This window comes from Leucopleurus acutus, assembly GCF_964270905.1.
Source record: "Leucopleurus acutus genome assembly, chromosome: 10".
In the NCBI taxonomy this organism is placed as follows: Eukaryota; Metazoa; Chordata; class Mammalia; order Artiodactyla; family Delphinidae; genus Leucopleurus; species Leucopleurus acutus.
Window position 1 is genome coordinate 36,657,913 of NC_139153.1, and position 22,714 is coordinate 36,680,626.

Genomic DNA, 22,714 nt, shown 5'->3' on the forward strand with positions numbered 1-22,714 from the left:
AGAGAGGGGAATAAAACAGTCTTGGAGTAACATTATTTTATGAAAATTAACTAGAAATTTAAAATAGATACAATATTTGATAAGACTTAGTTTGATTTCAGTAACCTATTCCTTTGGTTTCCTATCTTTATCAGAGCCTCTGTTTATGGTTATTTTTTCTTTTAAGTTAAAATGAAGGAAATCTGCTCTCCCTTCTTACCTTCTCTGCCAACTCCTTGATTGTCAGCAGCCTGTCTTCAACCAGTTCCCTTTACCACAGGAGAAAGAAGATGTCCCTGTGGAAATGTCTAACGGTGAACCAGGTTGCCACTACTTTGAGCAGCTCCGGTATAATGACATGTGGCTGAAGGTTGGCGACTGTGTCTTCATCAAGTCCCATGGCCTGGTGCGCCCTCGTGTGGGCAGGTGAGCGTTTTTGAGGTAGAGAAGACGAGGTTTGGTTTGAGAGATTCGGAGCCAGTAGAAATTCATCACTGTTTAGAATGAAGGCTAAAGTCACTCTCTTGGCAACTTTTCCAACTTCCTCTCACACCACACTCTCCCTGCTTACGCCTCTAGCCACACTTTAAATTCTTTAAATTGCTTCCATGAATCCCTTTTTTTTTTTTTTTTGGCTTTTTCTTCTCCTACCATTTACTGAACTCTCAACCCAGAAATCTCCCTGCCAGCTTCATATGGTGAAATCCTTTAGCTTAAATTTGAAATGGCTCTTCCTTAAGGAAGCCTTTCCTGTCTCCTCCAGACTAGGTTAGGTCTCCCTATTACACATTCTCAGAGCACCGTGTATTTCCTTCTTCTCAGAGCACATATCATTTATATTATCAGGCTTCCATACCAGACTGCAAATGCCCTGAGAGTTAGAGACCCTCTCTTTTTGAGCAAAAAAGCGATAGATATACCTTTATATCCCCTGCTCCAAGCATAGTGCGTGAGGCTCAGATATTTGATGAACAAGTAAATGGGTGGAAGTATGGTTGGATGGCATAGAATAGCATTAAAGGAGTCAGGGCGCAGGGCTGGGCAGTAGAGGATAGTAGTTAAGGAAAGTAGTTGGTTCCAAGAGATCTTGGTTTAAGTCCCAGCCCTGCTAGTTTAATGTCCATAGGCAAATGACTTAACTCTCTGAGCTTGTTTCCTCATTGTATTTGTTCATCATTCAGTAATTGTTTATTACACACCTACTATTTGCCAGGCTCTGTAGATACATTAGTGAATAAAACAAACAAGTATCCTTAGTCCCGCGGATCTTTTTTCTAGTGGGAAGACAAACTATAAGCATCATGAATAAGTAAAGTGTATAGTGCATTACATTATGATATGTGCTGTGGAAAAAAATAGAGCTGGGTATAGGGAATCAGGAGTGCCATAGTCAAAGTTAGGGTGTTCAAAACTTTGAATAGGATGGTATGTAAAGCCTCACTGAGGGCTGACAGTTGAGCCAACACTTGAAGAAACCAAGGAAGTGAGTAATGTGACTATCCAGGGAGAAAGCTTTCCAGGGACGGAGAACAGCCTGTGTAAAGACCGGAAGAGAGGCATTCCTGGCCTATTCAAATCATCAGAGTTTGTTACAGGCGGAGTGAGCTGTACATGAGTTAGATAGGAGATACGAGAGCCAAGGGATATAGTGCAAATCTTGTGGGACTCAGAAACCATTGTAGGGACTTGGGCCTTTACTGAGTTAAATGAAATATCATGGATTATTTTCAGCACAAAAGTGACCTTTTTTGGGCGACACTGCGAGGCATGTGGGATCTTAGTTCCCCGACCAGGCATCGAACCCGTGCCCCCTGCAGTGGAAGCACAGAGTCTTAACCACTGGACCACCAGGGAAGTCCCCAGAAGTGACATCTGACTTAGGTCTTAGCAGGATTGCTCTGTCTACTGATTGTTAAGAATAGACTGTAAAGAGTCAAAGGTAGAACATCTAGATCTGCTAGGAGGCTATTGCAATAATCCAGGCAAGAATGATGGTGGTTCAGGCCAGTAGTCAGATCCAATTCTGTAAATTAGTGAGATCCTGTTTTGAAAGATTGAGTTAAAAGAATGTAGTGTCCAAGAGAGAGGAATCAAGGGTGACCCCTGCATTTTGGCCTGAGGAACTGGAAGGGTGGAGTTACCATTAACTGCAATGAGGATGCTGCTTCATGTCTGGAACCATGAGGCTATTGGGACAATAATAATAGCAACTTTATGGTGTGGTTGTGAGGAATGGTACAGTATCTGCACTGAACAGTCAGATGTTAATTTTTCTTTTTCCTAGGGAGATGGTCTGTGACTTTCATCAGATTCTCATGGGGTAAAGGGGTATTAAATCTTGACCTTCAAAAAGGTCATGAACCATGGCCTTAAAGGAATATGTGCCACTAATGTGATCTGACCCCAAATATTGATGTGTTTATTCAGCTCACAAATCCAATGATAGATGCTTAGCACCTCAGGAAGAAAACCTGAGAGTCAGCTTAAACTATTAAGTTGTATGCCTTAGTATTATGTTAAAAAAAAATTTTCCCCTGAGATGAGTAGCCAAATGTTCACTTCTCTTTTTTCCAAGTATCTTCTCACATGCTTAAAGGGGAAAAAAACCAAGGAAATTGTCTTATTATCAAAACAGCCAATGAAACTCCTCTAAATAGTGCATATCATTAAGTTATTGGTTAACAGAATTTTTGTTAGACTAAGCCTTTAGGAATGAAACCTGTAAGAACTCTATTTTAATGGAATTTCTCCATTTTTTTTCTCCCAAGAATTGAAAAGGTATGGGTCCGAGATGGAGCTGCATATTTTTACGGCCCCATCTTTATTCACCCAGAAGAGACGGAACACGAGCCCACAAAAATGTTCTACAAGAAAGAAGTGTTTCTGAGTAATCTGGAAGAAACCTGCCCCATGACATGTATTCTAGGTAGGTATTCATGCTTTCAATTGTAGGTATTCATGTTTTTAATTTTATCTTATTCATTCCACAGTTGGTTGAATAGTTCTTCTGTCCTGGGTACTCTTCTAGGTGCTAGGTATACAGCAATAAAAAAACCAAAATTTCAGCTGTCTCAGAGACTTACAGTGGGGCAGAGGCTGGGGAGTAAATAAATTAAAATTAAATATATAGAACATCAGGTAGTAATTAGGGCTATGAATGAGAATAAAGCAGAGGAAGAGAATAGAGAGTAATGTTAAGGGGAGGTCCTATTTCAGGTAATGTGGTCAGCAAAAGCCCCTCTGATAGGTGACATGAGAGTAGAGCCCTGAAGGAAGTGAGGAAGAAAACCATTGAAAACTGAGATTTTACTCCTTTTAGGCACAGCAAACACCAAACACAAAGACCTTGCGGCAGAGTATCTGGGCATGTTTGAGTCACAATAAGAAAGCCGGGTGGCTGGAGCAGCCAGGGGGTGTGGTAAGGAATGAGCCCTCTAGGTGGCTGGGCACTCGGTCATGGTAGGTCTTACAGACAGTGCAGGGATTGATCTAGAACAGATGAGAGGTCCTGTGAGGAGTCTGAGCAGAGAGGCCATGTGAGCCAATGTATAAGCATTAGAGGAATCACTGTGGCTGCAGTTTGGAGGACGTGTTGTAAGAATAAGGTAGGAAGCAGGGAGAGCAATTAAAAAACTTTTACAGTCTCTGTTGGATTAACCCTAGTAGTGTTATTGTTCCCATTCCAAAAATGTGAAAGACTCTTGTTTTGGTTTCTGTTGTGTCACCCTACTGAGTGTTCACAGTGGGGCATTCTGCTTCTCAGATCTAGTTATATGCACCATATACTGTTATTGTTTTCAGCTGTTGTATTTATTCTGGCCCTGAATTAACTCGTTAGCTTACTTACACCAACTACTGTTTACATCTTTTGGAGTGGTTTTCCAAAAGGTTACTAGTCACAAGCTTTATGTTGATTACATATGGTTATAAAGTTAAAGGAGCCACCATGCTTACGACCAAAAGGAAATTTGCAGATTAAAAAGTATTTTACACTTAGACTTTGGTCACTTTACTGTTTACCTACATTGTTTTTGGTGCTTTGAATTTTTTCAAATTGGATATGGTAAAAATGTCTGAATGGCCAGTAATTCAGTACATTTTCCTCTTCCCCTCTGGGGAGAGGCAACAAAATCTAGTGAAGTTATTAAATCTTCTTGAGTTTCTGCAGCAGAGAAAGTCTTCCTTTTAACTTGTGCCCTAGAGCTTTACTCCCTAGTGTAAACCTAGTTGGGAGACTCAAAGGGAACATAACAAAGATGAGACTGAAGTCTTCTTTAGTTAGGACAACTGTATCATTGATTCTTTTTTAGTTATTTTCTTTGTGGTTACCCTGGGGATTACATCTCAAATTTATGACAATCTGGTTTCATATTCTATACAAAAAAACTCTGTTCCTCTATAGCTCCATCCCTCCCCCTTTATTTGTAAGAAATTACCTCTTTATACTTTGTGTGCCCATTATCATAGATTTATAATTATTGCTTTGTGTATTTGTCTTTAAAATCATATAGGTGAAAAAGAGGATTTACAAACCAAAAATATAATATTGTCTTTTATATTTACCTGTGTAGTTACCTTTACTAGTGGTTTTTATTTCTTTGTATGACTTCAAGTTATTGTCTAATGTCCTTTCATTTCAGCCTAAAGAACTCCCTTTAGCATTTCTTGTAGGACAGGTCTGCTAGCAACAATCTCCCTCATCTTTTGTTTATCTGGATGTCTTGATTCCTCCATTTTTTGTTTCCTTTTGTTTTTTTGTGGTACGCGGGCCTCTCACTGTTGTGGCCTCTCCCGTTGCGGAGCACAGGCTCCGGACGCGCAGGCTCAGCGGCCATGGCTCACGGGCCCAGCCGCTCCGCGGCATGTGGGATCTTCCCAGACCGGGCCACGAACCCGCGTCCCTTGCATCGGCAGGCAGACTCTCAACCACTGCGCCACCAGGGAAGCCCGATTCCTCCATTTTTGAAGGCTACTTTTGCTGGATATAGAATTCCTCCATTGGCAGTTTTTTCTTTCATGTCTTTCATCAAATTTGGGAAGTTTTTGGCCACTGTTTCTTCACATATTTTTTCTGCCCCTTTCTCTTTCTCTTCTTCTTCCAGGACTCCTATTATGCCTATGTTGGTTATGCTTAATGGTGTGCCACGGGTCTCTAAGATATTGTTCATTTTTCTGTATTCTTTTTTCTTTCTTTTCCTCAAACTTTTCATTTTAATTGACCTGTCTTCAAGTTCGTTGATTCTTCTCTGTGTTCAGATCATCTTTGAACCCTTCTAATGAATTTTTCTTTTTTTTCCATATTTATTTATTTGTCTGTGATGGGTCTTAGTTGCAGCATGTGGGATCTTCAGTTGAGGCCTGCAGGATCCTTAGTTGCAGCATGCAGGATCTTTAGTTGTGGCATGCAAACTCTTAGTTGTGGCATGTGAACTGCTAGTTGCGGCAGGTGGGATCCGGTTCCCTGACTAGAGATGGAGCCCGGGCCCCCTGCATTGGTAGCACAGAGTCGTAGCCACTGGACCACTGGGGAAGTTCCTCTAATGAATTTTTCAATTCAGTTATTATACTTTTCAGCTTCAGAATATCTATTTAGTGTTTACATTTTCTCTCTATTGATATTCTCTATTTAGTGAGACATCATTCTGGTTTCTTTTAGTTCTTTGTCCATGGTTTCCTTTAGCTCTTTGGGTGTATTGAAGGCAGTTGATTTAAATTCTTTGTCTAGTAAGTTCAGTATCTGAGCTTCCTCAAGGACAGTTTCTGTTCATTTCTTTCTAATCCTGTGAATAAGCCACACTTACTTGTCTCATGCATGCCTCATAATTTTTTTGTTGAAAACTGGATGTTGAAACTATATTTTGAATATTATGATGTGATAACTCTAGAAATCAGATTCTCCCCCCTCCTCAAGTTTTGTTGTTATTGCTTATTGTGGGTTGTCGTTGCTTGTTCAGTGACTTTTCTAAGCTAAAGACTGTGTTCTTTGTGCTGTCACTGAAGTCTCTGTTCTAGCTTTGTGGTCAGCTAGTGACTTAACAGGATTTTCTTAAATGCTTGGATCCAGAAAACCCCAAAAATTCCCAGTCTTTGCATTGCATACTGCATCTTTGTTGGAGCACACCTTTAACACTCAGTGCAAAAGTTTACAACTCTGCCTTTGCCTTTACTACCTGCTCATGCAGGGCTTGATAGTCAGCTAAAGGTGAGAGCTTAGGGCCTTCTCAGGTCTTTGCTGAGCATGCACCCTGCCCATGGCATGTGCATGGCTTTCTAGATTTTCAGGACTATGTGGAAGCTTTTCAAAACTCTTATTCCCCAAAGAATAAGAGTTGGGGTGGGTGGGGGGGAAGGATGAGGTAGATTAAAATGCCACAATGCTCTCCTGCTAGCTTTCAGTCACTTTTTTCCTTAAGTAAGGATTCATTTGGTTGTTGTAAACTTTTAGCTGTTTTCCAGGATTCCAGTACTGTTGATTCTCACAGTTTTTGCTAGCTTTTAGTGTTTCTGTGAAGGAACACGTGGATTCCCCAGCTGCCATTTTCACTGACATCAGTTGAAGTAATTCCTTTTTACAGTTGCCTGTTAGAATGTGTTGCATTCTGTAGTTTATAAACTGTTTTTTTTTTTAATCTAGGATTTCATTTATTTCAAACCATAACCCAGTGTAAAAGATGCTGATATTCTCAGAAAGGTCATGTTACTGTCCAAGAAATGGACCAGAACTGAAACTTAGGTCTTCTCGTTTATACTCCTGTACTGATGTTTGGATTGTTGGTTGGTTTACAGCCAACTGGGACACTTTTGAGAGTGAAAGTGGGTGCCAATAATATTAGGCAGGAAAACAGGCATACAGTGAGATGTTAATCTTGAGATAAACCCCTAAAGAAAATGCATCTAGTGGTCACAAAATGGGTTTTCAGTCCAACTTGTGGATTTCAATATCCACCCTCCCCTTGGGAGAGAAGTGTTTCTTTGTTACATTTTATATTGACTTAAGTGCAAGGAGGCAGATCTTTTTTTAAATTAATTTGTTTTTGTAGACTAATAATTTAAAGTGTTTAAACTTAAGCTTTAGAGGATTTATAATTTCATTGTGTTAAATATACACACTGTTGAATGTAAATCTCATTTTTGTCTCTCTGAAACAAAAGTTTTAAGGATAATTAGGTGTAATTTTTTCATCTTCTATGATATAGACCTAGTGGGCCTATTTCACTTAGGAAATAATACTGTTTTCCTAACTATTATGTATATGTTCTTTGTTCAGTTTCTGTTAAGAGTTGTCCTCACTAACTTGAATGGTAATCAAATGGCCACCAAGAAGTTGCTTTTGGGAATGAACATGGCCTCACCTGGCAGAGAGTACCTTTACCCTTAGGCCACTTGAGTGATAAAATTTCCAGGAACCTCAGCTCCTCAAACATGCCAGTTCCTAATTTATTGCAAGTTCTGTTTTCTTCATAGTAGATTTTTTTTAATGATTCTTTAATTGAAAAACTATTCTTAGTAAGACAAGAAAAATAAAAAGGTTTTAAAGATTAGAAAGGAAAAATAAAATTATCAATTTTTGCAAAGGTACAAAGAAAATCCAAGAAATGTTCAGATAAATTATTAGAATTAGTGAAAATATCAACATCATCTGTATTTCTGTTTACCATCACTGAGCAGTTAGAAAACCAAAATTTTTAAATATGCAATTTACATTAAATATCTAGGAATAAATCTTTTAAAAGATATATAAGACTCATACATACACATGCTAAAAAAAAAACTGTCAGGAAATTATCAAGAGAAATTAAAGAAGACCTAAATAAATGAAGTGATCTGTCATGTTTATAGCTGAAGGACTCAGTATTATAAAGATGTCAGTTCTTCCCAAATTGACATATAGATTCATTGCAGTTCCAGTTGAAATCCAGCAGGTTTTTATAAATTTTTTATCCATTAATAAATGAAGCTTCCTAAACTCTTGTCTTTTCTCTATCTTTTGAGGGCCTGGTGGAAACCCCAAGTCAGGACAGGGACAACACATCCATTCCAAGGCCACCAGTCATTTTTACTCTTTAGCTGTGAGCAGAATTTTTACCTTTTCCAAATCTCTATTTTTACTCTATGAAGTATGGAAAATACTAACTGTACCTTCTCCGAATTGAAAAGCCTTTGGATTATGTAAGTAAAGTGCTATGTAAATCCAAGGCAGTGATAATAATTATAGCTATTTTAAGCTTGTAATATGGGGACTTCCCTGGTGCTTTAGCAGTTAAGACGCCATGCTTCTACTACAGGGGCACTGGTTTGATCCCTGCTCAGGGAACTAAGACCCTGCAAGCCACACAGTGCAGCCAAAAAAAAAAAGAGTTATAAAGTGTTTCTGACCTGTTTTTACATGTTTTGCTTGTAAATGTTTAGTAAGTTGTTAGCTATGAACACTCCTGTTAAGTTCAAGAGCAAAATAGGAATGTCCTTGTCACTCATGTTTAACATTGTTCTGAAGGTATTAGCCAGTGCAGATAGAAGTAAGAAACAGACATTTCAAATAAGGAAGTTAAGGAGATGAAAATTCAAGAGAATCAACCAAGAAGTCATGGCACATAATAAGAGAAGTAAGGTGGTTGAATATAAAATTAATAACAAACTAATTGCCTTGAAAGATTAAATAATAGGACTTCCCTAGTGGTGCAGTGGTTAGGAATCCACCTGCCAATGCAGGGGACACAGGTTCGAGCCCTGGTCTGGGAAAATCCCACATGCCGCGGAGCAGCTAAGCCCGTAAGACACAACTACTGAGCCTGTGCTCTGGAGCCCGTGAGCCACAGCTACTGAGCCCACGTGCCACAACTACTGAAACCCACGCGCCTAGAGCCCATGCTCTTTAACAAGAGAAGCCACCGCAATGAGAAGCCCGTGCACCACAACAAAGAGTAGCCCCTGCTTGCTGCAACTAGAGAAAGACCGCGCGCAGCAACAAAGACCCAAGGCAGCCAAAATATTAATTAATTAATTTTTTAAAATGCACTTTAAAAAAGATTAAATAATAAGAAGAATTACTTTAGAATAAATTTAACAAGGTATTGCCACAGTTATATAAAGAAAGTTTTTTAGTGCTACTTTTAATGCATTTAAAAGGGAATGCTTGGACTTCCCTGGTGACACAGTGGTTAAGAATCCGCCTGCCAATGCAGGGGACACGGGTTCGAGCCCTGGTCCGGGGAGATCCCACATGCCGCAGAGCAACTAAACCCATCCACCACAAATACTGAGCCTGTGTTCTAGAGCCCGTGAGCCACAACTACTGAAGCCTGTGCACCTAGATCCCGTGCTCCACAATAAGAGAAGCCATCGCAATGAGAAGCCTGCGCACTGCAACGAAGAGTAGCCCCTGCTCACCGTAACTAGAGGAAGCCCGCGCGCAGCAACAAAGACCCAACACACCCAATCAATCAATCAGTCAGTCAGTCAGTGGAATGCTTGAACAAATTGCAGAGCATATACCATGTGCTTGAATAAGAATTTTCAACATAGAGATGTTCATTCTCCCTAAATTAATCTTTAATGTGAGCCCAATAGACATACCAATGGGAATTTTCTGTGAGTAAGTTGGGACTAAATAAACTGATTTTTTAACATCATGTCAAAAAAGAAACAAAAATCAGGAAAATTCTGAAAAGCATGGTGAAGGGGAGAGTGTCTATCCTTACAGATACTAAAACATCGTAACACTATAATAATTTAAATTATTTATATGATATATGAATAAACATTATTTGAACAGAATAGAAACTTTAGCAGTAGACTCAAATATAATTTAATTTGTGATAAAAGTGACATCCCAGGTAAGTGGGAAAAGATGGATTTTTCTCTAAGTAATATTTGGAAATTAGGTAGCCATTTGGAAAAAGTAAAATTGTATCCATCTCTCGCATCAACTTCAAAATAAATTCCCAGATAAATCACAGGCTTAAATGAACCTAAAATGAAGTAGCAAAGATACCAAAAGAAGTGATGGGAAAGAAATTCTTATAACCTTTGACATAAAACCCAGAACTCTTATAAGAAAGATGGATAAATTCAACTATATAAAAGTTTAAAATGTTTGGCAGAAGTAAAGACAGATGACAACTTTGGGAAGATATTTGCAATGTATATCATAGAAAAAGATCAAATTTCCCTCATATATGAAGAGCTCCTATAAACAATTAGAAAAAAAGATCAACATCCAATAGGAAAATGGGCAAAGATTAAGAGAGAGCAGAGAGGTTTATCAGTGGTTCTTAAAAGAAAATACGAACTTCAGCCAGTAGAGAAATGCAAATTAAAATTACCCAGATGCTGCTTTTTTTTAAATTACCTATGTTTACTAGTTGATAAGAATACAGGGAAGTGGCATTTGCCCACTTTGTGGTGGGTTTATGAATTAGCATAACCTCTATGGAAGGTAATTTGATAATACCTATAAAAATTAAAGTGTACATACCCTTTGACCCAGGTTTTATACTTCTAGAAATTTATTCCTCAAATGTATTCATCCATGTGCAAATTGATATGTGTCTTTTTTGTGGGGGGAGGCTGCGTAGGGTCTTTGTTGCTGAGTGCGGTCTTTCTCGAGTTGCATCGAGTGGGGGCTACTCTTCGTTGTGGTGCGCGGGCTTCTCATTGTGGTGGCTTGTCTTGTTGCGGAGCACAGGCTCTAGGCATGTGGGCTTCAGTAGTTATGGCACGCAGGATCAGTAGTTGTGGCTTGTGGGCTCTAGAGCACAGGCTCAGTAGTTGTGGCACACAGGCTTAGTTGCTCTGCGGCACGTGGGATCTTCCTGGACCAGGGCTCAAACCCGTGTCCCCTGCGTTGGCAGGCAGATTCCTAACCACTGCACCACCAGGGAAGTCTGATATATGTCTTAAATTATTTATGTCGATATTGTTTTGCTTCAGTAGGAGAGCAAAAATTTGGAAACAACCTAAATATCTGTCAGTAGGGAGCTAGTTGAATAAATATATTAATACCAGCAGTGATCCTCAAGATATATTATTTTGGAGCAAAATTTAGGTGTAAAACAATATAAGTGATATGCTACCATCTGTAAGTTTGTATGTGTGGTAAAATATACGTAACATAAAGTGCAACATTTTAACCATTTTTAACTGGACAATTCACTGACATTAAATCCATTGACAGTATTGTACAACCATCACTAGAACACATCTAGAACTTTTCATCACCCCAAATAGAAACTCTGTACCCATTAAGCAATAACTACCCATTTCCGCCTCTCCCAGCCCCTGGTAAGCACTGTTTTACTTTATTTCTCTATGAATTTTGCCTATTCTGGGTACCTTATGTAAGTGGAATCATGCAAAATTTGTCCTTTTGTGTCTGACTTATATTACTTAGCATAAATAAAAAATTCTCAAGCTTCATCCATAGTGTAGCATGTATCAGAATTTTATTCCTTTTTAAGGCTGAGTAGTATTTTATTGTATGTGTATATAACATTTTGTTTATTCATTCATCTGTTGATGGACATTTGGGTGGTTTCTACCTTTTGGCCAATTGTGTATAATGCTGCTATGAACATTGGTGTATGAGTATCTGTTTGAGTCCCTGCTTTCAGTTCTTTTGGATATTTACCTAGAAGTAGAATTGCTGGATGAACTCTGTTTAACTTTTTGAGAAACTGCCAAACTGTTTTCCACAGGAGCTGTACCATTTTACATTACCACCAGTGATATACAAGGGTTCCAATTTCTCCACATCTTTACCAACACTTGTTACTTTCTGGAGGTTTTGTTTGTTTGGCTTTTTTCCCTTTATAATAGCCATCCTAATGAATGTGAAGTGGTATTTCATTTCAGTTTTGATTTGTATTTCCCTAATGAGTAATGATGTGAGCATCTTTTCATGAGCTTATTGGCTATCTGTGTATCTTCTTTGGGGAAATGTCTGTTCAGATCCTTTGCCTATTTTTTGAGTTGTCTTATTATTGCTGAGTTGTAGGAGTTCTTTATATATTCTGGATATTAGATTCTTACCAGAGATATAATTTGCAAATATATTCTGCTGTTCTATGTGTTGTCTTTCCACTTTGTGTCCTTTGAAAAACAGAAGTTTTTAAATTTTGATGAAGTCCAGTTTATCTTTATTTTCTTTGGTTGTTTGTGATGTTGATGTCACATTTATGAAACCATCGCCTAATAGAGGGTCACAAAGATTTACACCTATGTTTTTCTTCTAAGAGTTTTATAGTTGTAGCTCTTACATTAAGGTCTTTGATCCATTTTGAATTATTTTGTGTATATGGTATATGGTAGGCTTCTAGCTCCATGCTTTTGTGTGTGGAAATCCAGTTGTTCCATCACTACTTGTTAAAGAGACTATTCTTTCCCCATTGAATTGTCTTGGCACCCTTGTCGAAAATCGGTTACCCGTAAAAACTCAATTGTATGGGTTTATTTTTAGACTTTTAATTCTATTCCATTGACCTACATATCTATTCTTACACCTGTGTATACCCTTTAAAGCTTCTAACTTGAATCATGTGAATATATTAATTCAAAAATAATACAAATTTAAAGTAACTGTTAGCTATGACCACAGTTTACTCCTTTAATTTCTCTCCAATTTTCTCTTTCAGGAAAGTGTGCTGTATTGTCATTCAAGGACTTCCTCTCCTGCAGGCCAACTGAAATTCCAGAAAATGACATTCTGCTTTGTGAGAGCCGCTACAATGAAAGTGACAAGCAGATGAAGAAATTCAAGGGACTGAAGAGGTTTTCACTCTCTGCTAAAGTGGTAGATGATGAAATTTATTACTTCAGGTAAACTTGAAAAACTAAGGAAGAAAGAGCACTTCAGCTCCTAATAGTAAAACTGATATCAAAATAGCATAGTCCAGGGTGGGTTTTTTGGTTGTGTTTTTTATTAGGTCTTAAACCAGAGCAGTCGACATTTCAAATAGAAAATATTAATTCATTCAATTAAATATTAAAGGAAAATCCTCATAAAATGCTGAGATGTGATAACTGGTATAACAGTCCTCTTGGCGTAGACTTCAGTAATTGTAATATGGAGGCAGAAATCTTTGGTTCTGGTTCATAGCCTGTCTATTAAGAGGTTGCACAGTTCTGTAGACTACGAAAATTCTTTTCACTATATATTGGCAACTAGATCTCAACTTTGCACCCAGTGCTTTTGTGGGTATTCAGCAGAATCCCTTAAAAACAAGCATCTGTAAGTAGGTGTGACTATAAATATACGTTTTAATTCTTTCCCTTGCTGACTTAGAGTAGACATTGCAGATTGCAGGACGTTGCTTCTAGATATTAAGGCAGAACATTGCTTTCTGATCAATCCTGGAGTAGTGTTAGGTGATTTCATTTTATTTATTTGTTCTTATGTCACTTCTTTTAGAAAACCGACTGTTCCTCAGAAGGAGCCCTCACCTTTATTGGAAAAGAAGATCCAGTTGCTAGAAGCTAAATTTGCTGAGTTAGAAGGTGGAGATGATGATATTGAAGAGATGGGAGAAGAGGATAGTGAGGTCATTGAGCCTCCTTCTCTACCTCAACTTCAGACTCCCCTGGCCAGTGAGCTGGATCTCATGCCCTACACACCCCCACAGGTGAAGGTGACAAGTTCCTGTTACTTGTCTTATTTCCAGCTCTGGTTTGCAGCAAATTCAAACCCAAAAGGAAGGAGACATCCAACCCCTATATTATGGGAGCTTCAACCTAGAATGCTACAGGAAGGAACAGGTTTTTTTTTTTTTTTTTTTTTTCCACGATGCCACTAATAACTTAAAATTTAATATCTATTTTTTTTAATTTCATAGACAGCTGGTTTTAGTGGCAGGTTTAGTTAGAAAGTTCTTCTTGCCTTGTATTGAAGGAAAGCCATGAGGAACTGCATCATTCTGTTACTCTGTCTTTTATTGCTTATATCTTTTTAGTCTCTCTTTCTTTAGGACCTCATCTTTCGGTTAAGGTGATCCCTATTGGTATATTTTTTTCATTTAGAATTTTCTGAAGACTTGATTGTGAGGTCACTATTACAGATTGCAGTCATGGAATTCAGTGAAACTTTCATTTTTCTTATATGGTAAGAGACAAGGAAGAGCTGTGTTTTGAACACGAAAATGGCCAGCTATAAACTGAACATGTCTATAAAACAGTAGCTGTTGAGTCGCATGTTCCTGGCTTCCAGAAACCTTTAACAATTGACTAGATGCAATGTTCCGATGCACTATAAGAGCTTTCTGTCTTACAGTCTACCCCAAAGTCTGCCAAAGGCAGTGCAAAGAAGGAAGGCTCCAAACGGAAAATCAACATGAGTGGCTACATCCTGTTCAGCAGTGAGATGAGAGCTGTGATTAAGGCCCAGCACCCAGACTACTCTTTTGGTGAGCTCAGCCGACTGGTGGGGACAGAATGGAGAAACCTTGAGACAGCCAAGAAAGCAGAATATGAAGGTAAATAGAGCGTAGGCACAATTGTCTGAGCTTTCTAAGCAAGGGGGTGTTTTCAGCAATGCACGTGCATAGACAGGTTGAATCTCTTGTTCTTACCACTTGCACGTGAACTTTGTGTTGGGGACTGTCTCAAATGGCTCCCATCCAGCAGTTTAAGTGTCAGCCTTGTCCTGACTGAGGAAGTGCTGTCTCTGACTTGGCCTCTGATCCTGGTGTGGTTTTTTTTTCCCCCCAGATTTCTCAAACAAATATTTAGCTATTAAAAATTGCATGATTTTTTTTCTTTCATTAAGTCCTGTAAGCACACATGTGTTGAGCTGGGGAATGAGTATACAAGGATGTTAAATATAATTTTGGTTAAAATTCATCTGAAATGGGGCTTTCAAAATCAGTGATCTTCTATTACGGCTCTCGATAAGCCATATGTATAAACTCCAGGCTGAGGCTTGGCTGAAGCGCTTGGTTTCCTAGGCCAGTCCTGGCCTGTGCTGCATTCGTAGCTACTTTTAAGGTACTTGGGTTCTCTTTGATAAAGCTCAACTGCCTTCATTTTCCTTTTACTCTATAATTAAATCATTTGGGGCTATGAGCTATCATTCAAGGATTTGGTGGTTCTTAGCCATTAAGGACAAATATTTAAGAGAGGTTTTTGGTTTTTTAATATCAGGCATGACTTTAATAAAGAAATGAGTAATAAACATTAGATTAGGCAGGACTTTTGCCGTTAGAGCTGTATTTTTTTTCCATTTGGAATTGTATATAATGCTTCATTTTGCCAGTTTAAAGCCCTCTCTTGATTGACCATAGTGATCACCATTACTCTTCTTGGCCAGGTCCAAATCCAGCAAGCATAAACAAATTAATTATCAAGGCTGCCTCCTTTATTACAGTTTATGGAGTTTCCAAAGAAACTCCTTTTTTAAAAAAAATAGTTTACTCCTTTCATTTATTACAGTTGATTTATTATTATAAAATTATCTGACAGGCTTCCCCAAGGATCTTCTGCAGAACCCTAGTCCTACAAGATGTTCATTCAGAAAACATTTGTGGCAAAACCAGTTTGAGAAGCACTCCAAAAACTTTCTCTCTTAGAAACTTAACAGTGCATATTGCCATATGAAAGTCTTTAAACCTGTAGTAAATAACCTACTTTTTTCACCTGGCATTTTCTGAAACTTGATCAGGTATTCATGTAATATCAGCTAATATCCCAAAGAACTAATATTTGACAGAATATTCTTTGAGAAACCATAGTCAGTTCTGTAAGAACCTAGAACTTTGGAGAGCTTTGGTATTTCTAACCTTAGTGGAAGTTAAGACCAGATATATCACTCAGTTGGAGAAGTGTTAGAAATGAAGCTCACATGGCTGTAAAGCCTGGTCCAGGACAAATGAAGCCAGTACTGCAAGGCTGGTTATTCAGAGTGTGAACAAGAGCAAGAAATGTGTCTGGAGATGATGTAAAAGTAAAAATGCTGGAGCAGAACTGAAGAGAAGGAGAAATGATGGCTTCTGGGAAATTCTTCCAAATTCAAAGGGGGATCTGAAATTTCAGTGAGAACTTAGTGAGAGGAGCTATATGACTCAGCAGTGTCTGCCTGAGACACAAAATCTGAACTTTTGGTGTTCAGGCCCATTGAATTCAAAACCCAAAGTTTGGAGGTTGGCTGACTTCATTTAATAATTCTCTTTTCTAAGACAGCCCGAAAAGAACCAACAGGTAGCCAGTCCAATTCCATCCACAGCCCTGAAATTTTCTTTTTTCAACTTCATTTTTTTGCTCTCCCATTTTACTGTGTCATTTGTGTAATGAAAATATGAGAACTTAATGTGGGGGTCTAGGTCATCAGTGTTTTTTTTACTGCTAGTTCAAGGAAATAGGTTGTTAAAATGGCCTTTGTCCCTCACGCTCATTGTACAGAGGATCTGTAAACTGGGACAGTGTAGTGAGTGATGACAAGTCTCTGCAGGTAACACTGTCGCTGCCGAGGAAGCTTTGACTTGGTTGACTTTCACATTATCACACAAAGGAGGACTGGAGCCGTTGCTTCTCGAAGCTCTTTAAAGCCATGTGACCTAAGCTGTTTTCCCCTTCCTTAGATCAGCCAGCAGTAGCCTTTTGAATTCCTTGTTGGAGGGTTAATGTGTGGCAGTTGGAGTTTGATACCAGGAATCAGAGCCGCAGGTTGCTGGTTCTCTCTATATCCTTGGACAAGTCACTACCTGTCTCCAGTCTCAGTTTGCCCATGTGAAGAGTGGAGAGGAGTTCCTATTTATGAACGGTGAAGCAAAATAAACCCTGTATTGTGGGAGCTTTGGGAATGCACATTTCTAGAGTTCTCTAGTAAGGGTCCAGCCTGCTAGCTCCCAAAAAGACTGGGAATGTGATTGTTGGGGCCACTGGCTATGGAGAAGCAGAAAGAGTAGCTCAAAGGAGTGAGCGGTGTAGCAGGGATGTTCCACAGCCCAGAACTGGCACAAGCTAATGCTCCTCTTGCATTTTGGATGAAATAAGTATGAATTCTGGAACTTTTGCTGATTTAGTATGATTTATGGTCAGTATTGAACTCAGCTTCAGGAAACCTGGTTCTGTCAGTACATTGTCCATTGCTTCATATGTGTATATATATTATTCCCTGCTTCTGATGACTGTAGCCTAGAGTATCATGCATTTTTTTCCCTTGGGGTTTATTAAACATGACCTCTTTGCTTCATTAGAATGTACAAATTAGCGTTTATTTTCCCTAAAACCTTGTGGAGGAGGCAGTAAGCTACTTTTCCCTTACAGAGTTAATTTTCTTCAGCTGCTAAACCTCATGACACTAATGACAAGAGTCCTCAAATCTTAGTAAAATTGGGTGCCAGGAATCAGGAAAATATAGTAAGTAACAGTTGTGCCAAAAATTACAATGGGCCATGGAATTGCTTCACGTTGAAATTATAAATAATTTGTAATGCTATTAATACTAGAATAATGGTAGCGCTTCTCATCTTCAGGGTGCCTTGTGAGATTAACCACGTTGGTTATGCTGGTGACGTTTTTAAATAAAATCTGTGCTTTCTGAATGTGTGTTGCAGTCTTAACATTCTTGAAATCTTTGCAGACCAGTTCTCAAGATGGGATAGGAAAGCTGGACTCTAGGTTACCAAGTGAAATCGGCCTGACTCCTCCTGTGTTGAGACTAGTCATCTACTGTTCCTTCCATTGAGACAGAACTGTTGCCTGTGTTTTTACTAGTCCTGTTGAATGCAATGGATGGTATTTTGAATTCCTGGGTTAAAAACAGAATTGAAAATCTGAAATGCCTTTACAGAGCGGGCAGCTAAAGTTGCTGAGCAGCAGGAGAGAGAGCGAGCAGCACAGCAACAGCAGCCGAGTGCTTCTCCCCGAGCAGGCACCCCTGTGGGGGCTCTCATGGGGGTGGTGCCACCACCAACACCAATGGGGATGCTCAATCAGCAGTTGACACCTGTTGCAGGTAAAAACAGGAGCTAAGACCATTTTTTTCCACTTTAAGAAATTCCTTCATTTTTTTTTTTCCTCCAACAAGGAGTAAGCCACAGTCTCTAGGCTTTTCTCATGACAGATTCAAAGTTTGAAGTCATCCATGTTGTCCTTATATCGCCTTTCCCTTATGGGCAATGCCTCCCCTCTGCCCCAGAAATGGGCCCTGGGCCCAATCCTGGGAATTGGTAGGGAGCAGCTCTTCCCTGGCTGTGGGCATGGTCTGGCGATATTCTCCACCGCAGACTGCTCTTGATAGAGTTCTACAGCAGAAAATATAAACAGACCCTGAATTCTGTTCTGGAGGGACTCCCAAGAGAAAACACAAAACTAGTCTTCAGGTGGTGATGATTTTCCCATCTCATTCCAGTATTCAGTTTGCCTTGTTCTGCTGCAGCCATCCTTAAAAGACTGACCATTTAAAAGGATTTTTGACAATGAATTGTAAATCCTTTCTTGGTCACCAATGTGCATGACTGCTAAGTAGAATACAAAGTCCTTAATCAATTCATTGTGCCCACTCTGTAATGCTTTTCTATTTAATTACATTAAACTGCATTTTCTGTTAGTATCCCAGTCACATATTTTTAAAAAAAGAAAAGAAAAGATGAATGTGGTTTGCTTGTGTGTGTTGTCTCTGGTTCTGGTAGCCATAGCAAATTTGGCTGTTCTTGAATATTCTTGTCTGACGTGTCTCCAATGAGAAACCTGCAGACCACTTCTCGGGTCCCTCCTTCGTGATCTTTCTAAGCCTGGTGAGGTCCATTCAAGCTGTGTTTCTTCTTAAGCAAGCAGTCTGACCTCTTTTTTCAGGGAGTCCAAGATAGTGTTGCTCAAGACAGGCTCATTGGGATGCTGTTTTTGTTTTCACTTTTTTTTTTTTTTTTTTTGCTTTTTAAGGCAGAGTAGCAGAAGATAACTTTTCCATTGTTGCTCCTACCTTTTGTGATGGCAAGTTCTCAAATGCACTATCGCTGAACTCAGCAGTTGCACTCGCCAAAGCACATCTGAATCATGGCTTTCAGTACTTTCAGTGTAACTGATGTTGATCTAACAAATCTCATAATCGCCTGCTCTATTCCATGGCCCATTTTGGTTAATGGGGTGCCAGAGGTTTTTAGAAATCAGACCTTGAACATGGGGACTTTGAAAGTTAGAATTCCCTCATTGACATTCTCTTTTGTTCTATTTGATGTGTGATATTATAGCACTGTGCCCTTGACTAAAAAGCCCAGGGACACATTAACAAAACCAATTCAAACAGCTAAAAACATTGAAAAACAGCAGCTGCAGCATTTTAGCTCCCTGTTGGGGAATAACATCACAGAGCTCTGATGGGTGAGGAGGGTGGCCCCCTTCCAGAAAGCCCCTGCTCCATTATTAAACCTTTTGCTGCCCAGACTTCTGGGCTGTGGGAGTGCAGGGCAAGCATTCTCTACAGTAAGCAGTCTTTGGTCCACAGTGGGGACTTTGCAGCTTAAGAGAGTGATTTCTTATGGGTTTACAGGTTGCATAGGGCCTAAGTCTTAGCCTTGTTGCTGTCTGAGACCAGCTTTGCTTACAAGCATTGAAGCTCATTTGAACACATGTGACTGGGATAATAAATGCCAAAGTACAGTTTAATGAAGACAAGTGTCATGTCTTTCGATTCTTAGTAATTTCTTCAACCACAGCCCATGAAGGCTGCGTTCAGATGGGCTTTTGTAATTGAAAGCAAAGCCTCCTAACGTTCTTGAATTCCCACCTACTTATCCCTAAAAGCTCTGTCTGGTGGTATGGTTAAAAGACAGTTTGGTAGCATTGGATCTCCTCATGTTTAAGATGGTGGTGTCTGTTCAAAAGTAGTTTTTATCTCTGAACTCTCATTTTAAGAAAATGAAACTGATAATCCTATTTTATGTACAGAGGTGATTATTATTTAAAATTTGTTTTATTGGTTTGTGTAATTGTAAGTTTCTTAGTCAGCTTAGATATGATCGATGAGGCAAGCTGAATCAATCTCAGAACTTGCAGTAATTTTATAGCTTCAAAAGACTAAACTTTTATAAATAAATACCTTTCAAACAATTCTTCAGGGAAAATCAAAGAGTATAATTCTTAGAACCGGGAGTCTTGCACTGTTTCCAGAACCCCTCTACAAAGAGTATTATATAAAAATGAGGTTTTGCACCAATTCCTCAACCCCTCCCTTTGTGCAAGAAGCTGTGACCAAAGGTGATTGCATTTCGTGGGGAGCCTTGTGTTTTGTTCATTATGATCATTTCAAATCCCAGAAAAATCAAGTTGTTTTCCTTGCTTAAAAAAATGTCATATGGCTTTAAAGTTCTTTTGATAGGTGAGTCTTTGACATTCTGAAATTATCTTCTTCCTTTCACTCTTTTTGCCAAAAATACTTGTTTTTTGAAATTCTTCCCTAGCCAGCAGGAAGTGTTTTGTGTTGTGAAGATGCACTTTGAAAATAAAGGAATAAAAACCTCTGTTCACAGAAATTCTCTACCTCATTTAAAATGTTCCCTGTTAACTGAAGGTCTTTGTGAGGACATTTGTGTGCTTGGGGACAATGATGACAATTGGCCTTTTCTCATGTCAACAGAGCCTGATTCTCCAGCCATTCCTCCTAAGATCTGCGTGCAGGCTACTGAGTGACCTGGGCTTAGGTTGGCTGGTGGCCGGGGTGGGGGTGGGGAGTTAGGTTTTATCTTTATTTTATCATGTTTTGAGATCTAAAGATGAAACATCATTCATTGTGATGACTCTTAGCTGTTCCCCATCTCAAGCTCAAGCATGATCCATTCTTACCAGCAGTGGTGGGGCTAAAAGGGAGGAGGAATGGACATAGAAGTCTTGAAAAAGTCTTGCCGCCTCCCCCATGCTGGAGAACCATGCTTTGTGATCAGGGCTGTGTGCCTCATTTTCCTCCATTCCAGTTTCCCCTCATGTGTACCCGTGATAGGCATATGAGTGTGGGCATAGTGGAATGATGGGGTTTATACTCTTCAGTAGAATCGCAGTAGGCAGAACGGGTCTCTGAACACCTTGCAATAATCATGACCTTGGGAAGGCTGTTACTGGAACTCCTCTTTATTATTATTTAACTGAAAACATGCAGCGTATTTATCACAGGGAAAATAACTACAAATAATAATGTACTAAGTACTAATTCATCCAGAAATGTATTTCATATTTGTAACTTTATATTTTGTTCATTATTGCAACAAAATAATTGCACTAATTGCCGTTATATCATGCAGTACTAAGGGTGCTTTATTCATTAGTAGTGCATGGGGGGGGTTGTTATTACTTACTTCATGTTGCATGTTAATGATGCATGTCTGAAATTTGTTGTGTCCTTCAAGGCATGATGGGTGGCTATCCGCCAGGCCTTCCACCTTTGCAGGGCCCAGTTGATGGCCTTGTTAGCATGGGCAGCATGCAGCCACTTCACCCCGGGGGGCCTCCACCCCACCATCTTCCGCCAGGTGTGCCCGGCCTCCCGGGCATACCACCACCGGGTAAGAACTTCATCCTCATTCACTCATTAATCTCATCTTCATATTCTCTTTTTCCTCCTTCAGCCATTTGTTCCAGGAGGTACCTGCTGCCCATGTGGGCAGGCCTTCCCTCACTGAGAATCCCAGGGATGTCAGCAGTAGGACCTGTCCTGTGTATTGAGCAGGTGGCTCAGCACCTGTGCCCTTGAGCACCTGGCTGCCTAGCAGCAGCACAGGACACATGACAGAAACTAGACTCAGCAGATCAAGGGGCAGGAGGCATACTCTAAAATCACTCAAACAACTTGACACATGCTCAGAAAGCCAAACACAGCCTAGGAGGTCATGCTCTGCTCTCTTTATCAGTGAATGAAGTTTCCCAAATTGCCAGTTGATATAAAAAGCACTTTTTGCTCCTGAGTACATTTCTTCTTCTGGTTCAATTCTTATCTCAAAGGGTCTTCTGTGTAGAGTCCCTGCTCCATCTTTTGCTTTTCAAGCAGCCCCTCCCCTCTAAGGGAATTACAGAGTCGCTAATGTAGAACTCTGTAGAAATCCTTCAGTCAGTCCTTCTAGCAACAGAAAGGAGGGAGAGAACGAATTTGTCCTAAACGAGTTTTCTATTTCTGAGTCCCCAAAGAAGGATGACATAACATTTAAAGAACAGCATAGCCCACCTTGCTACCTGGAGACACTGGTTTGTCTGTCAACAAGCTCAGAAGTTATGTCATATAGAAACATATAAGTGGAGCCCAGAAATAGGTACAGTTTTCCTTTACAATTAATTAGCAAATTTGAAAGATTATTATGAAAGGAAAATCACAAGTTCCCATATTAATTGCCATCATATGCAAAAAAACTGACCCTTAGGTATCTATTTGGAGGGAATGTGACCTTAAGATGACTTGGAATAGTATTTGATCCATTATCCAAAATATTAGCTAAAGGCCTGGCCCAGATGACAAAATGTAGAAACCCTTAGATTTGCTTACAACAGCATTGGATCTACCAATCCCGTGGCTATAAAGAGTTCCAAACAAAGCTTCAGAGGGTGTGCCCAGCAGTATGTAGGGTGAGCTAACCTGGTGGCTTGGCCTAGAGCCTTCAGTAACACTCTTTGTGATGTGAGTGTTGCTTAGAGAATGGCCATAATGCCACAGAAGTATTTGATCTAGACACACCCAGAGGAGGAAATGTTCGTGGGCGTGGGTGCTTCATTATGGAAGTGGTGGACTATGTGTGAGTTGCTCTTGCAGCAGGTGTCAGTCATAAAATGG

At 39.6% G+C, this 22,714-nt stretch overlaps 1 protein-coding gene across 11 annotated transcripts in view; it reads left to right on the top strand.

Moving 5' to 3' along the window:
- Nucleotides 1-22,714, top strand: part of PBRM1 (polybromo 1) — a 101,292-nt gene that overhangs the window by 71,417 nt on the left and 7,161 nt on the right. For 7 of the 11 annotated variants that reach the window (XM_082848515.1, XM_082848521.1, XM_082848519.1 and 4 more), the window contains 7 exons: nt 260-405; nt 2,748-2,905; nt 12,609-12,792; nt 13,385-13,595; nt 14,240-14,441; nt 17,756-17,920; nt 21,303-21,458. In XM_082848515.1, the coding sequence (XP_082704641.1) occupies nt 260-405; nt 2,748-2,905; nt 12,609-12,792; nt 13,385-13,595; nt 14,240-14,441; nt 17,756-17,920; nt 21,303-21,458 (1,222 nt within the window). The remainder of the gene's footprint in view (nt 1-259; nt 406-2,747; nt 2,906-12,608; nt 12,793-13,384; nt 13,596-14,239; nt 14,442-17,755; nt 17,921-21,302; nt 21,459-22,714) is intronic. The other 4 variants (XM_082848517.1, XM_082848523.1, XM_082848525.1 and 1 more) reach the window with 2 other exon arrangements.